The sequence below is a fragment of the Malurus melanocephalus genome, unplaced genomic scaffold (assembly GCF_030028575.1).
Source record: "Malurus melanocephalus ecotype Western Australia unplaced genomic scaffold, MMel_1.1 scaffold_43, whole genome shotgun sequence".
NCBI lineage: Eukaryota > Metazoa > Chordata > Aves > Passeriformes > Maluridae > Malurus > Malurus melanocephalus.
Genome location: NW_026623275.1, coordinates 1,711,706 through 1,725,889, shown reverse-complemented (window position 1 = coordinate 1,725,889; position 14,184 = coordinate 1,711,706). Strand labels below are relative to the sequence as shown.

Sequence of the window (14,184 nt, the reverse complement as noted above, 5' to 3'; positions counted from 1 at the left end):
CAAAAAAACCTGCAACAACAACAAAACCAAAACAAAAACCCTCAAACCAACCAACCAACCAAAAAACCCCAAGCCACCCTTCACAGAACAGCTGATACTTCTCATTTTAGCCCAGCTGAAGACAAAGTAGGAGATGGTGTGGTGCAGCCCCTGCTTCTAGACAGACAACAGTCTCTTGTGCCATCCTGAAAGCAAACTCTTTCTCGGTTTTCTTGATGCATCTACTACTCCAACCACAGCAGTCTCAACAGATGAGTTGATTGTGAAGTTCCCCATTCCTGGAAGAAAACCCCAGTGCTTACCCTGAGCGCTCTGCGGGTGTGCCGTGCCTGCCAGGCTGCTCCCTCAGCCTGCGCTGCATGAGGGTGGCATGGCTTCACTATTTTAATAGGTTGGTGTCATGCAAGCTTTTCTCTTCCTTTTCCACCTTTGTGGAGTTTCCTCAGGTGAATGAGGAAATTCCTGGAAGGCAGGCACTTGAGAAAATTCCTGAGACTCATCAGTTGTTGCACTCTTGCGGAAGGCTGGAGCAGTCTGATGTGACCTGATTGGAAAAGTGAAGCCCTTCATTCCTGGGCTGAAGTTTTGCCTCAGTCTGTGAACAGCAGGTGATTTCATCATGGACAGTGTTAATTTCTTCATGGCTTTTCCATTATTCTAGCAAATTTATTTTTTCAAGTACTTTTGCTTGCCAACCCAAATGAAAGCTTTACTCCACACACCTTTTTAAAATCTTTGTTATTCTAACTGTAAACCTGTGTGTTTTCTTTAACTTCTATCAGTTGGGTGCCTATCTTTTTTTTTTTTAAACAGAATTTATATTCCTTTAGAATAGGCTCTATTCTGCTACATTCAGTTTTCAGTGGTTTATTATATGCTTTTCAGCAGCATTTGTTTTATCAGCATTTCCTGCAGCATTCCTGCACGTGGCAACAGCAGCAATTTGATTCCATTTAGAAGAATACCATATTATGTATGGAAAAGCAGTAATTGCTTACCTGTTTGCCAAATACATTCTACTTATGAAAAATAAGTACTGTTACACTATACAGTACCAGTGTTATTTCTTGTTTACATTTTCTACAGTTAATAGTTCTGAAAAAAAAAACGAATAAAAATAATTTATTGCCCACTTCACAATTAAATTTCCATTTGTATGGATTTGGAAGTCTACTCTTGAGTGAATGCAGCATGCACATGTAGACTGAAGCTGTAGCCTTAAGTTTTTCATATGCCTAATGAAATATGGGTACAATTTCATGCTTGTCAGAAAAAACAAAATTTAACTATAGTGAGAATTGTTCTTGAAGTATTTGTGCGAACTCACTGGAACTAAAGTCCACGAGACACCCCTCAGAGAGCTAAGTCAGGTGGGCTGTATTTCCTACCCTTATTCATGAGGAAGAATAACCCATGGCATTCTACATGGCTTCTAGTGAGTGTTAGCAGTGCTTCAGCTATTAATCCTCCTCTTCCTCTATGTCAGAAGACTGACCRTGTCTGTCTGTTAGGGGAACCTGGCCGTGAGCCTCTCTCATAAGGGGARTTGTCATCATTGGACAGTGCTCTAAGTGCTCCATGTGCATTTCATCACATTCTGTGACTTCTAAAAAACTTCTATTTCTGAAGTCACAGAAGTGACAGAACAAAAACYAAAATTTTTTGTTACGAAAATTAGGCAACACTAAGGCTTTGCTCYCTGAGCTCTTTCAGGCAGAGCTCCCTGAGCTCTTTCCCTGCTCTCTGCTCAAGCAGAACCCAGCTCTTTCTGTGCTATTTGGACAAGGGATCCTATTGTCTAGGGTGCAACCACTTGCATGAGCTGAACAAATGAAGTCAGGATCAGCCCAAGTAAAGTACTGTGTCATCCCAGTTATTTGAAGTCTCCGAGGTCATTTGATGACCTGGTTTATATGTGAGGTAGTTCCRTGCCACTTTTTTTGTGCTTTAATTTGCTAATAGAAATATTAACATAGTAACGTGCTCCTCATGACCTGCCAATAGCTAAAGAAGCACAGCTATCTCGRCATCTTTCAGTTTGTATGAGCTTTTTCTGTGATGCTTAAGAATTAACATTTTTCCTGCCAGCTGGGGAGCATGTGCTTGCTTTGTCACGGCATTCTTGGTTTTTCATATCTGATCTTAAAATTATTTGAAACCCTAATTACTCTCACAGATTTGAAGACCAGTATAACTCCTGTTTTACAGCTTTAGGGAATGTGTCCAGCAGTTCATAGTTAGAATTCAGGTGTGCTGTGTCCTACAGAGGAAATTTTGCATTGAAAATGCAGCAGTTAAGAGCTGAAATGGAGTAGYTAGCAGTGTATTCAGATGAACCTGTGAGCTGTACCCTGGTATTTGATGGAAGTGGGGAAGCAGCATTCYTTGTTCCTTGGTGGCCAGTGGATCTGGTGCTGCTGCTGGGGGCAGCGCCTCTTCTTCTCTCCCTGCTGCAAAGCAAAGGAGCTGCATGGGAGTGTTAGAGGGCTGCATATTTGACACCCTTCTCTTCTCGTTGTGATAATGATTTAGAGTGAAGTGTATAAGCTGTGACTGTAATGGTAGCAAACCCCAAAATTAAATACTGTGTGAAAGTGAAACTGATGTATCATTTTCATTAGTTTTGGTATGCTCAGGCAGAATTTGTGGGATTAATTTTGAAAGCTTAATCCAGATGGAAAAGGTTAAATTCAATGCTGAATGAATTTGGTTCCAATTCATTTGTTGCCCTTGTTTGTTCTTTTCCTCATAAGAATTAGAGATTAAGCAAAGAATTGTGCATAGTATGTTTGTTTTCTGCCATCATTGAACTGCATGAACCAACGTTTGAGACAACCTCTCAGTTATCTGCTGCAAGAAGTAAACAAATGGATCTATTGCCACTCCTGTGGCCTGAGTGTTAGTTCATGTGAGTACTTATGTTCTTTTTTSCTTTTTACTCAGGATTTATCTGGATCCATTGACGACTTGCCGACTGGAACTGAAGCAACCCTCAGCTCAGCTGTTAGTGCATCAGGCTCTACAAGCAGCCAAGGGGAGCAGAGCAACCCTGCACAATCTCCGTTTTCCCCTCATGCTTCTCCACATCTCTCTGGCATCCCTGGGGGCCCATCGCCTTCCCCTGTAGGCTCACCCGTTGGAAGCAACCAGTCAAGATCTGGTCCCATTTCTCCAGCGAGTATTCCAGGTAAGTTTGTTCTAACAAACAAAATTAAACCMATTGGTAGGTTTATTAAATACGTAAATAAATATTCCTTTATTCTGAGCTAATTGATTTTCTGAGAATCCTTCATTTTCAGGGCCTTTTTCTGAAACAAAATTGCCTGCTTAGAGCAGGAGTAAATTCCGTCTAAACTTCAGCTGCCAAGCCCTTGAAATGCTCAAAATTCTGATCTTGACTCCACATAGGTGTTTGATAAATGTCTTTATCACCAACCAATACAAATACTTAATTGTAGTTTTTGTATTTGGTTTGCGTATCATTTGTCGCATACTTCTGCCAATTATTTGCAGTCTTTTTTTTTGTTCTGTATATTTTTGTTGGGTTTGGCTCTTGTGCTTGTAGGTGGTTCCAGACCTCCAGGATGAGGCAGAGATTTTCCAACCCTGTGACATGTGACTGTAATTTTGAACATCAGTACAGAATATTGTATGAGATATTTCTTAATATTTGCAAAGATTAACAAGTTTCTAAGGATTCAGCCCCACCAGTAATAACTGGGATACCAGTGGTGTGCTTGCCGCTCTCTCTCTTGTGCAATTTAAGTATGACATACAGTTCATTCATGTATATTCAGAAATCTGTTAAGATACCTAGAAGAAAAAAATGGCATACATTAATTTTASTTCTTACCTTATCTCCACCCATCTGGCATGTTACTTACTCCAGGGGGTCAGGCAGCAATGTGTATTCAGTATTTCAGGTGAGTTTATTCTCTTTTGTATGCTCAAGTTTTTTTATTATCTTCTGACATTTTGAATACTAGGGGAATTCCTAAGAGTAGGAGAGTGCTGACATTACCCTAGGGATAACATCAGTTGSTGACAAAACCACAAAATAATAAACATGGAGCTCAATTAAACAAAAGCAGAGGTGTCTTTTTGTTAGGTGATTTGAGTGTTGCTGTAAATGAACCAAAGGTTAAAATTCAGTGGGTAGCGTGTGTTTGGGTATTTGATACAAAGGTATCTGTGTGAAATGTTCATGCCTGCTTGTCTGCAGAGGTTAAACTAGATAAGCAAAGGGAAGCAAGTTCAGTGCACACAGGAATGTTGAGTACTAAATGTGGCCTGAGCATGTTGAGCCCTGATGCTGTGTGCATGCCCTGCATTTATTTCTTCCCTCTCTGGCCTCTCTGACTGGCAGGACATGCTCAGCTGGAGCGGGAATAGTGGGGACAGAGTATTTCCGTTGTATGCAGTGTGGTAGCTTTGCATTTCTAAGGTTGTTCTCAGTATTTGGTGTAGAAATCCATCTCTGTTTTTGAGTAAAGCCAGRTAGTCCACCTGGCTGGAAAGGCAGTATTTTGCCACAGTCAGATTCAGGCAGGTAAACTGATTGGCATYTTAGCAGCCTAATTGCTGAATAGGGAAAAAAAATGTGACACTGAAAATAGCTTTATTGGAGCCATGATGTTGTAAGGATGAGCACAAGTGTGTGGGGAGAGAGTAACGACTTTTGTGGAACCTCTTGATCCCCATGGGGTAAAAGTAGAAGGGACATGGGCTCAGAGGTCAGGGTCAGAGTCACTTCATCACTTCAGATGAGCCCCAAAAGCTCATTTTTATAATCCACCTAGTGAAAAGCTTTGTCTCTTCCTACAAACTGTGCCACCATTTTGCACGGTTGTTTTCTGGTCTGCTGCAGTAACACAAAAGCAGTTCTTTTTCAGGAAGGATTTTTATGAATGGTGCTAAATCAAAATCACTCTCCACTGTTTTCCTGTCATAGACAAGCTTCTGGTCCCTGCAGCCCTTGCTAAAGGTGAACTCCCAGGCAAGAGCTAAGGCAGCACTCTCTGGAGGGCAGCTGGGCAGCTGCAGTAGCATCGCTGCTGTTGCTGCTGCTGCTGCTGCTGCTGCTGGAGCTGTTTCTTAAGCTACCAAACGACAGGAGCAAGGCTGCTATTTAAAACGCTGCAAGAGAGGGATGCTGATGGGTGCTGGGGCTTTCAAGCCGTATCAATTAGACTGTTCTTCCACCAAAGCGTGTTCCCACCATTGTGCTTCATTACAAGCSCTTTGGTGGCTTTTATCATCAGTCGCATTCATGAGACCCTATGAAAAAGTAACACAGAGCTTGTTTGCATTTCTGTGGCTGTTTGCAGTGTTCATGTTGTGGCCRTTTTTAACCATGGATTGTGTAGTACAGCACCTTGCCTTTAATAATTTTGTTCTCTGCTATTTTCCTCTCCGTTCTCACCCTACCCTTGTTTGTTCTGACCTCATTCCTCTCCTATTACCTCCTGCGATGTTATGCCACAGTTTCTCAATGTGACATAGATTGGCTCTTTCAATCATTCTCTCTCCAGCAAGTCATTGTAAAATGAGCAGCTGTTGTGTTGCTGATAGCTATGGCTAGGGAAAGCCAAAATGTTGCAGGGGGTTCTTGGTGGGAAGACCGTTAAAATAAAGGTGTTGCTTTCCCAGGGTTTACTGGAAGAGAAGCATCCTTTTCCCAATGCCTCCTTCCTTGCAACAAAATTGAAGACTAATTTAACATCAAAAGGGCAGACAAACAAACAGCCCCCTATTAAACCTCCCAAATGGCCGATTCTCTTCCACTGCCTGTTTAAGCTGTCTCCACACCCCACTGCCACCCCGCATTGCTTTCTGCTGCACGCCACGAATTTCACAGGAACAGCCTGGCACAGGCAGCACTGACATTGGCACGTCCCTAGCTCAGTGGGCATTTCCTTCCTGTGCTTTCTGAAATACTGGATGGATATTTTGTGTGGTAAGTGGCACATGCATATACAGCCTTTGTTTCCACTCGCATTACCGGAATAGACCGGGGAGATTAACTCCTAAGAGCAGAAAAAGCAACTTGGATGGATTTTGTTCAGAAAGGTAGTTTTCTCTCAAAATGGGAACACTTCTTGTTCAGATGTACATTCATTACAGGGCAGAAATCCTACTCTTCTTATGATTTCTACTGATTTAAAATTACATTTTGCTTTCCAGTTAAATAGATCATTATTCTGTTTTGCCAGAAATCCTGATCTCTTTATTTTGTAGCCATCTTTATAATTAGGGTACGTGTTCTTCCAAAGAATGAGATGTGATSCCCTGCACCACTTTGGGTCTTGAACTGTGCCTGATTCAACCCTAAACCATTAGTGGAAGCTGACACAGCACATATCAAAATGCAYTGCGGTTGCCAGAAGATTTAGTGGCTGTTAATTTCACTTTCTCTTTTTTTTTTTCCTTTCCCTCCTGCTCTAACAATTCCAGTTTACTAACAAAGCAAAAATGTAAATAAGCTAAGCTCCCCTTTCTCCCCCCATCCCCAATTTTGATCTCACTGGCCAAAGGCTTTTGTCAGCTCTTTCTCCCTTGCGGTGTAAGCAGCAAAAATTTTTTAATATTAAGAGTTCTGTGAAAGATTGCTGATAGGCCAGGAATCCCTTAACCCATGATGGACAAGCAGATTTTGTGCAAGTTAATAGATTCTATTCTTTTTAAACCCCTACAGCAATCTTTATCTGTATAGAAGAGAAGGGTATGCTATGCTAATAATGACTAGCAAACACTGCCTTTAGAAATATGTAAATTTTATTTTTCCACATGGATCAGTATTTTGACTTCTGCTTTCATGGATCAGTATTTTGACTTGTGCTTTTAACAGATTCCATGTACTTTCTGAAGAAACAAGGTTATTTTCACTCTGTTAAGCATCAACTACACTGTTGTTTTTATTACAATTGATGTCATCTCTCACCGAGGAGCTTGGATATGTTATAACAGATTAAGTTACAATTTTCACWAAGAAATCCCTTTATGGATACTCTGGCTTAGGAATGTTATTGCCAGTCTTTTTAATTTATGCTAACTAGTCAGCATCCTCCCCTGATTAAAGAGACCCCAATTTTTAATTCTGATAATTGTATGAATCAATGAATGTGACCCATGCAGTGTTCATCTTTACTCTGCAAACCTGGAAGTCTTCCACACCTGCATTGATCAGCTAGCCAGCTTCAATTGCAGGATCTGTCAGAATTACAGCATTACAGCCAGCACTCCAGGCAAAAAAAAAAAGGAGCAAGAGGGAAATGGGATACCCAGATAGAACAGTAACAGGAAATCTTGTCTTGGTGTGCATGTTAGCCAATGTGTGTGACTAAAATGCTGTGAGAAGAAAAACATGAGCAGTAGTCTATCATAGTCCAGGGGACATTTTAGAATGTCTGAATAGAAAAGAATCTGAATAGAAATGCTGCTTTCTTTCAAGCCTTATAAAAGAATAAGTTGAACTTATTCTTCCTCAAAACAGTTAAACTGTTTGCAGGAAGTACTACAGTAAAACAGTGGAACAGATCTTCTTTTAAAAAAAGAATTTGTAAACATCTTTTACTTGGGATTGAGCTATGCCACATGCTTGCCCTGTGAAGCACCGCTGTTCCTATGTTAGATGGCATGGACCCCTTTTAAACATTATTTGAGGGAGAGAAGACTACCATATGAAAGTGTTGAACACTGTTTAATGTCTTTGTTGGTGATGGACGGTGAGACCGAGGGCACCCCCAGCGAGTTTGCTGATGACACAAAGCTGTGCGGTGCCGTTCACATATGGAGGGAAGGGATGGCATCCAGAGGGACCTGGACAGGCTGGAGAGATGGGGCTGTGAACCTCATGAAGTTCAGCAAGGCCAAGTGCAAGGTCCAACATGTGCATCAGGGCAACCCCAAGAAATACAGCCTGGGCAGAGAATGGACTGAGAGCAGCCCTGAGGAGAAGGGCTGGGGCTGTTGGTGGAGGAGAAGCTCAGCGAGACACAGCAAAGTGCACTCACAGTCCAGAGAGCCATTTGTGACCTGGRCTGCACCAAAAGCAGTGTGGCCAGAAGGGTGAGGGAGGGGATTCTGCTCTGCTCTGCCCTGGTGAAACCCCACCTGCAGTTCTGCATCCAGCTCTGGGGTCCCCAACACAAGAACCTGTGTTGGAGTGGGTCCAGAGAAGGGCCGTGAAGCTGATGAGAGCATTGGAGCACTTCTTCTAGAAGACAGCTTGAGAGAGCTGAGGTTGTTCAGCCTGGARRAGAGAAGGCTCCAGGGAAACCTTATGCAGCCAGCCTTCCAGCACTTAGAGGTGGCTTAGAGGAAGGCTGGAGCAGAACTCATTRAAAGCACATGTAGTAATAGATCAAGGGGGAATGACTTTAAACTGAAAGTAAGTTTAGATTAGATATTGGGAAGTTGTTCTTCACTGTAAGAATAATGAGGCACTGGAACAGGTTGCCCAGAGAATCTGTGGATCCCCATCCCTAGAAGTGTTCCAGGCCAGGTTCGATGAGGCTTTGAGCAACCTGGTCTAGTAGAAGGAGTCGCTGCCCATGATGGGGGGAGGGGGGTTGGAACTAGATAAACTTTAAGATCCCTTCCAACCCAAACAAATCTATGAATGTATGAATTTGTAATACTATGCTTTTTGTTGAAGTTTTAAATACCCTAAAGTGATTGCAAAACAAGAGAAGGGATTATTATCGTTGTAAAATGGATATGATCCCCCTGTCTAGAAAGATTATTTTAACACATCTATCAATGTTTCCCCCTTGGCTTCTCCGGAGGCAAAAATCTTGCAACAGCTTGTTGCAAGGAAGATGCATGCTGTTCGTTGGCATCCAGACCAGAAAAAAGCCAAAACACAAAATGCCATTGACGTAGCTATGTTCTTAATCACTTCTAGTGCACAAAACATCTAATCAGCAGTTTTGCAAACCTAGAATGCTTGCAAATTAAAAACGTGAATGTTTCGCATAGTTGTAGTTTAAAATCCTTTATTTTGAATGGTTTGAACAACATTTAGAGTGTTTCTGTCTATTCAAAGGATGAAAAAATAAGCGAATTGTTAGACACTCTAGCTCAAGGCATTGCTTCTAGCACAGGGAGCGTCTAGCCTGTGATGCCTATTAGAATTCAGCCCAGGTCACAACTGATGAATAATCTGTTGTCTCAAGGCTTCATGAAATAACTAAATAGTCTCAATCAAGTTTCATGAGGCTAAAGTAGTAAAGTCACTGTAAAAACTCCGATCATACTTGCAACCTTGCCAGAGATCAGGGAGGTGTCTTTCTCTACAGAGGTGGTCTTTCCAGAACAGGTGCAGGAGATGAAATGAGACAGAGACACGCTGTTCAAGTTCCTCCTGTTAGCTTTTTTCATGATGACAGAGGGTTTCATATTCCAGCAACATCAACCTGCTGGTTTTTTATTGGCCCAAAGTTAAACATCGGATAGAAAAACAGTAAATCACAAAAAAACCCCATGCTCTGGGTGGTTATTTTTTAGGGATAGTTTATGCAGTTTAGTTTTATGTGGTTTCACTTGCTTAATATCTGGTGTGTTAGTGTTTATACTTCACAGTCACACATTTCAGTTTTAGWGTTTAAGCTGTGTTAAGCCAGTGCCAAACATTTCCGCCCTATGGACTGAGCACCCTGAAGGGTCTGACACTGAGAGTTGTCCAGCACCCTCCCACAGATGGCCAGATCAGCGGTGTTCACATCCCCAGAGCTGTGCTGTGCCCYGTGTCTGGTTTGTCCTCTTTGTTGATTCCTGCCAGGCCTGTTTCCACCATCCTGGCAATGGCTGAGCAGCAGCATGGCGGGGCATCTGCTGCTGTGGACGCTGTGGCAGCACGCGTGTGACAGGCCACTTCTTGTAGCTCTGTGAGTCACTGGTAGCACCCTGCTGCTACAAATCCATCTAGAGTATGAGGACTGTTGAAATCCAATTAACATATTTACATAATTAAGCATGTGCTCTGCCTCACGTAACAAAATTCAAATATACCTAACCACAGCTGCCAAGATTTGACAGGTATGTTTGTTGTTAGTTTTAGATGTATGCTTTAAGGCCGTCCTTGGACAATTGTTGTTTACATTTGATCATTAACCTTTGTATTTCTTTATTTTTGTTTTCCTCTACCCACTAATGTTTTTGTCAAGAAATTTGAAGTGGTGTATATTTGGTTTTGAATGTTTGGGTGTTTTCATACTGTCRTTATTTGGCTACACAAATATAGATTGTCTCTCTTTGAGTTGGCATACAGGGCATATTGTATTGTGTTTTATCATAAATTAAAAGGTTGCCTCTCACTCCCTTGTCCCTTGCAATACTAAGCAGTGATTGATGAGCGAATGGGAAAAGTCTCTCACGTCTCCATCAGTGTGTTTTTGTTGTTGTTGACAGATGGTTGTTATACCTAAATAAAATAGAGCATAAATGTCATAAGTGGTTCGGTTTCTGTGATGGGATAGGCTGCTGCAGTTTTCAGTTTTTCAGTGGACTATGTATCACTGCCGTGAGAGATATTTAAAGTGGCCTTCATGCTTCATAGTTAGTGTCAGACTTGACTAGACGGATACGTGGTGTGTCCCTCCTTAGAAGAAGGAACCTGAACAATTGCAAATATGGCTTGAATTAATTCCGTACCTCAAAAGAAGAACATTTTCACTATCTCCAGATAATAATTTTTTWAAAAATTAATGAAAAGCAAGATATYCTTTCTCCTCCTCAGAGACAAAATTCATGCAGGCTGAGCTGTGACTTGAAAGATTTGAACAGCCCTTTGAYAACATCGCTCTGTAGGTAGATAGGGAAGTCAAATTGCAAAGTGGGTTTTTAGAAAGCAAACACAAAAGAACAATTCACTCCGTAGGCAAGCTTTTCTGTTTGTTCCCCATCTTYAGATAACAGTGGACTCAAATTATTGTGATGTGTTGATTGATTACAGCCGTTAAGTTTCTTAGTAATCAGTTTCATCACTTAYTCTCAATTCACGCTTGCACCTTTGATTTCTCTCCCACAACAGGGTGATGTGGGTTGTCGTTGACTAATGAAGAACAGAATTGGTTTCGGCGTGAGACAAACGGAATGCCGACACCAATCCCAAAATGCATTAATCTTTAATAATCCACATCTGCATGTTTATAAATGATATAACCAGGAGTTGCTAATGTTAATRCTCCCCCTTCCAAACAGAAGCTGACATAGGAGTTGGTGTTTGCAAACTGCACAAGAGGCACGTGGCTGTGCGTGGTGCGTGTGACCTTGCGGAGGGAGCTCGCCAGATGAAAGTTCTCGGTTGATTAAAAATACATGAAGAATTGCTTCGCTTCTGCACYGGTCTTTGGAGCTTATCGTTGTCGGGCAAGATGAAATATGGCATGATAGATCTTGTCTTCTAGGGAGATCAGACCTACCAAATGGTTTTTGGAAGCAGGTTTGCCTCAAGGTGCTTTTATCCTTTATGCATTCAACTTGCCCTTTTCTCCCTCATCCCTGGGAACTGCTGAGACCAGGGCTGTGTAATATGCAATATAACACAATAAGAAAAACTAGATTAGCTAAGGGTTTGTTCCTTTTAAGGGTACTGTTAGTGAAAGCACATACATTTTGCTACTAAAATGCTCTTTAATCACGGACAGTGRTCTAGTATGAGCGGTAGCAGGCAGGACTAGCTAAATAGTTCATTGCCACGTAGCTGTGCTCCAATTTCCCTGCTTGCTAAACTTGAGAGAGCCAGCGGGGGAGCAGGAAGAACTCAAACTCCATTGTTGAAGGTCTTCCAAGTTAATGCTGCCTGATTCTGAGAAATTCTTAAACTTGCCTGGATCAAGGGAAAAGAAATATGAATAAGAAACAGCAATTTCAATTCACACTCACCCTTCCTTTTGTATCTTGCATGTTTTCTCACTGCAGGTATCATAAATGAAAATTGATCTGTGGTTTGGTTACAATTTGGCAATCTAAAGTTAGGATTTAAGGTTTTTATTAGGTGGCAAATTTTAGTAGTGTGTCTGCTACATCTGTTGTGCTTCTCAGGCTCTTAAGTGCAGTTGACACAATGAGGAGCAGCTTAGAAAAAAAAAACCTTCTAGTTATAAATGCAGTCTAGAGAATGAGCATTGATAATGAAAAATTCTTCCTTTTAGAACTTGCATTAAATCCCTAAATAGAATTCTGAAGYTTTAAGTTTCAGGTGTGTGGCAGGGTAGGCTTCATTTCTGGAAGGAAGAAATGAGCCAAACCATAAGAGAGAAATATTATTCTCTCCTTTGTTAGGAGCTTTTAGATATTTAGCACTTGCATCAATTACAATTTTGTATTCGGTTTAATTGACATTTTATTTTAAAATTGAGGATGGTTTTTCTCTAGCTGAAGTATATGCTTTTGTCATTATATGTAATTACTACAAACATGTAATGATGTGTCCCAAGTAATTACAGATTACTAAGTCCTTGCAACTCTTTACAATCTTCTACTTCACTCTAAATGCAAGCAAAACTACAATTTTTCTGGAAGGATTAAAAGGACAGAATGAAAAGACACAGTACAACTACAGGGTCTGGCTCATTCCCTAAAGAACACTTTTTTGCAGTGGCTTGCACAAATTTAAGAAAATACAATTTGCAAAATCTAAAAGTAATTCAGAGGCCCTGTAGAGGTGTGAGAGAAAGCGCTGGCAAGCTGTGGCTGCAGCCTCTCCCAACCCCTCTCATCCCAATTCACACCATGGCTTTGGAGGGACACAGGGAAAGAGTGCAAAACATGTGGAGGGGCGGTTAAACGAGACTTTAGAGGGGGAAAAAAAGAAATTAAGTCAGTGGCTGTGCTTTGAAGAGGTCTSTCTAGTGCAGAGCAGCGAGCGAGTGGGGAAGAAAGGAGCAAGCACCTCATCTAATCTTTCTTCTGGGGACCCAGGTGGACAAATTGGCAACCCTGTTCACAGCCTCCCCCCCACCCCCTTTGTAGCGTAAGAACTGCTAATCGGATCCATGCTGCTGCAACTGTGGTTAGTTATTAACAGAATAAAAGCAGATTTCTTCAAAAGAACGGGTTGRGGAAAACGGCTCTACAAAATTGCAAGGTTGTTAGAATCTTAAATGCACAGCAGTCGGTTTTTCCCTATTCTGAATTAGGCGATGAATACGGCCTTTCATCTGTCACTGTGCCCATTTCTTCAGAAGGCAGCCAAACATTAGGCTTCTCAAACAAAAAAAAGAGAAAAATTGTTTGAAAGAGGAAAAATATTGGGGAACAGGAAGAATAGGAAAACGAGAAGGAGAAATCAGGTTTTGTTTTTATTAATTTGGCCTGGTGAGAGAAATACGAGCTTGCCTGCTCTATTCAGTTCCTGCATGCCAGCCGCTGTGAGCCACCGTTTCTGAATGTGGGGATTAGAAAAGATTTAACTGGTTGCTATCCTGGGCTGCACCATTCTGGACTGGCCTCCAGCAGAAATATCCTTGGCTGGAAACTCTCCYGAGCTTAATGGAAATAATGCATTAAATGGATGTGGAGTTAGACAGAGGTGAAAGCAGAAAGAATTTGATTCCCCCAAATGAAACGTCTCATAATTGTAAAGTGAAATTAAAGGTTTGGGGTGGGTGTTACTGAGGACACAGAGGCAGTGATCCCTAGAGTGAGACTGACTTATGTCTTCSCTTACACAAATAAATAAATGATGCGTCCTTAATTTTGAGGAGCTCTACTGCCTTCCTGGTTTGCAGCAGAATTTTGGAATTTGTTGGAAAGAAATAGTCCTCAGGCAGACAGGTGCTTGCTGTGACCTACTGAAAAGCCACTCATTATTTGGGTGAGTCACAGGCTTTTGAAGATTCCCATTGACAGCTTGCTTTGGGCTCATTTCCAAAATCTCAGGAGAAAGTGATTCACATTGGTCCAAACGCAGAGTTGACTTCTGGATGGAGCATGGATGAAACAGATCTGTTTGGCAGTGTCTGCTGCTGCTCTCCCTTCCCCTCCAGAGCAAAAAGACCTTTGGCCTTGCAGGGCAATGTATTTACTTTCCTGCCCCTTGTCACCAAAACTGTTGTTAGTTCAGGCAGTACTAACAATTATTTTACTTCCTACTCTTGAGTATTTATTACAGACTTCATACCTTACTCAGAGATTACACAACCTGGGAAGAAAACTCGTATGTCTATTTTTACAGACCCC

General features: G+C 41.6%; 1 protein-coding gene across 5 annotated transcripts in view; it reads left to right on the top strand.

Annotated features, from left to right (window-relative positions):
- Positions 1-14,184, top strand: part of ARID1B (AT-rich interaction domain 1B) — a 322,664-nt gene that overhangs the window by 221,996 nt on the left and 86,484 nt on the right. For all 5 annotated transcript variants that reach the window (XM_057364866.1, XM_057364865.1, XM_057364867.1 and 2 more), the window contains one exon: positions 2,944-3,187. In XM_057364866.1, the coding sequence (XP_057220849.1) occupies positions 2,944-3,187 (244 nt within the window). The remainder of the gene's footprint in view (positions 1-2,943; positions 3,188-14,184) is intronic.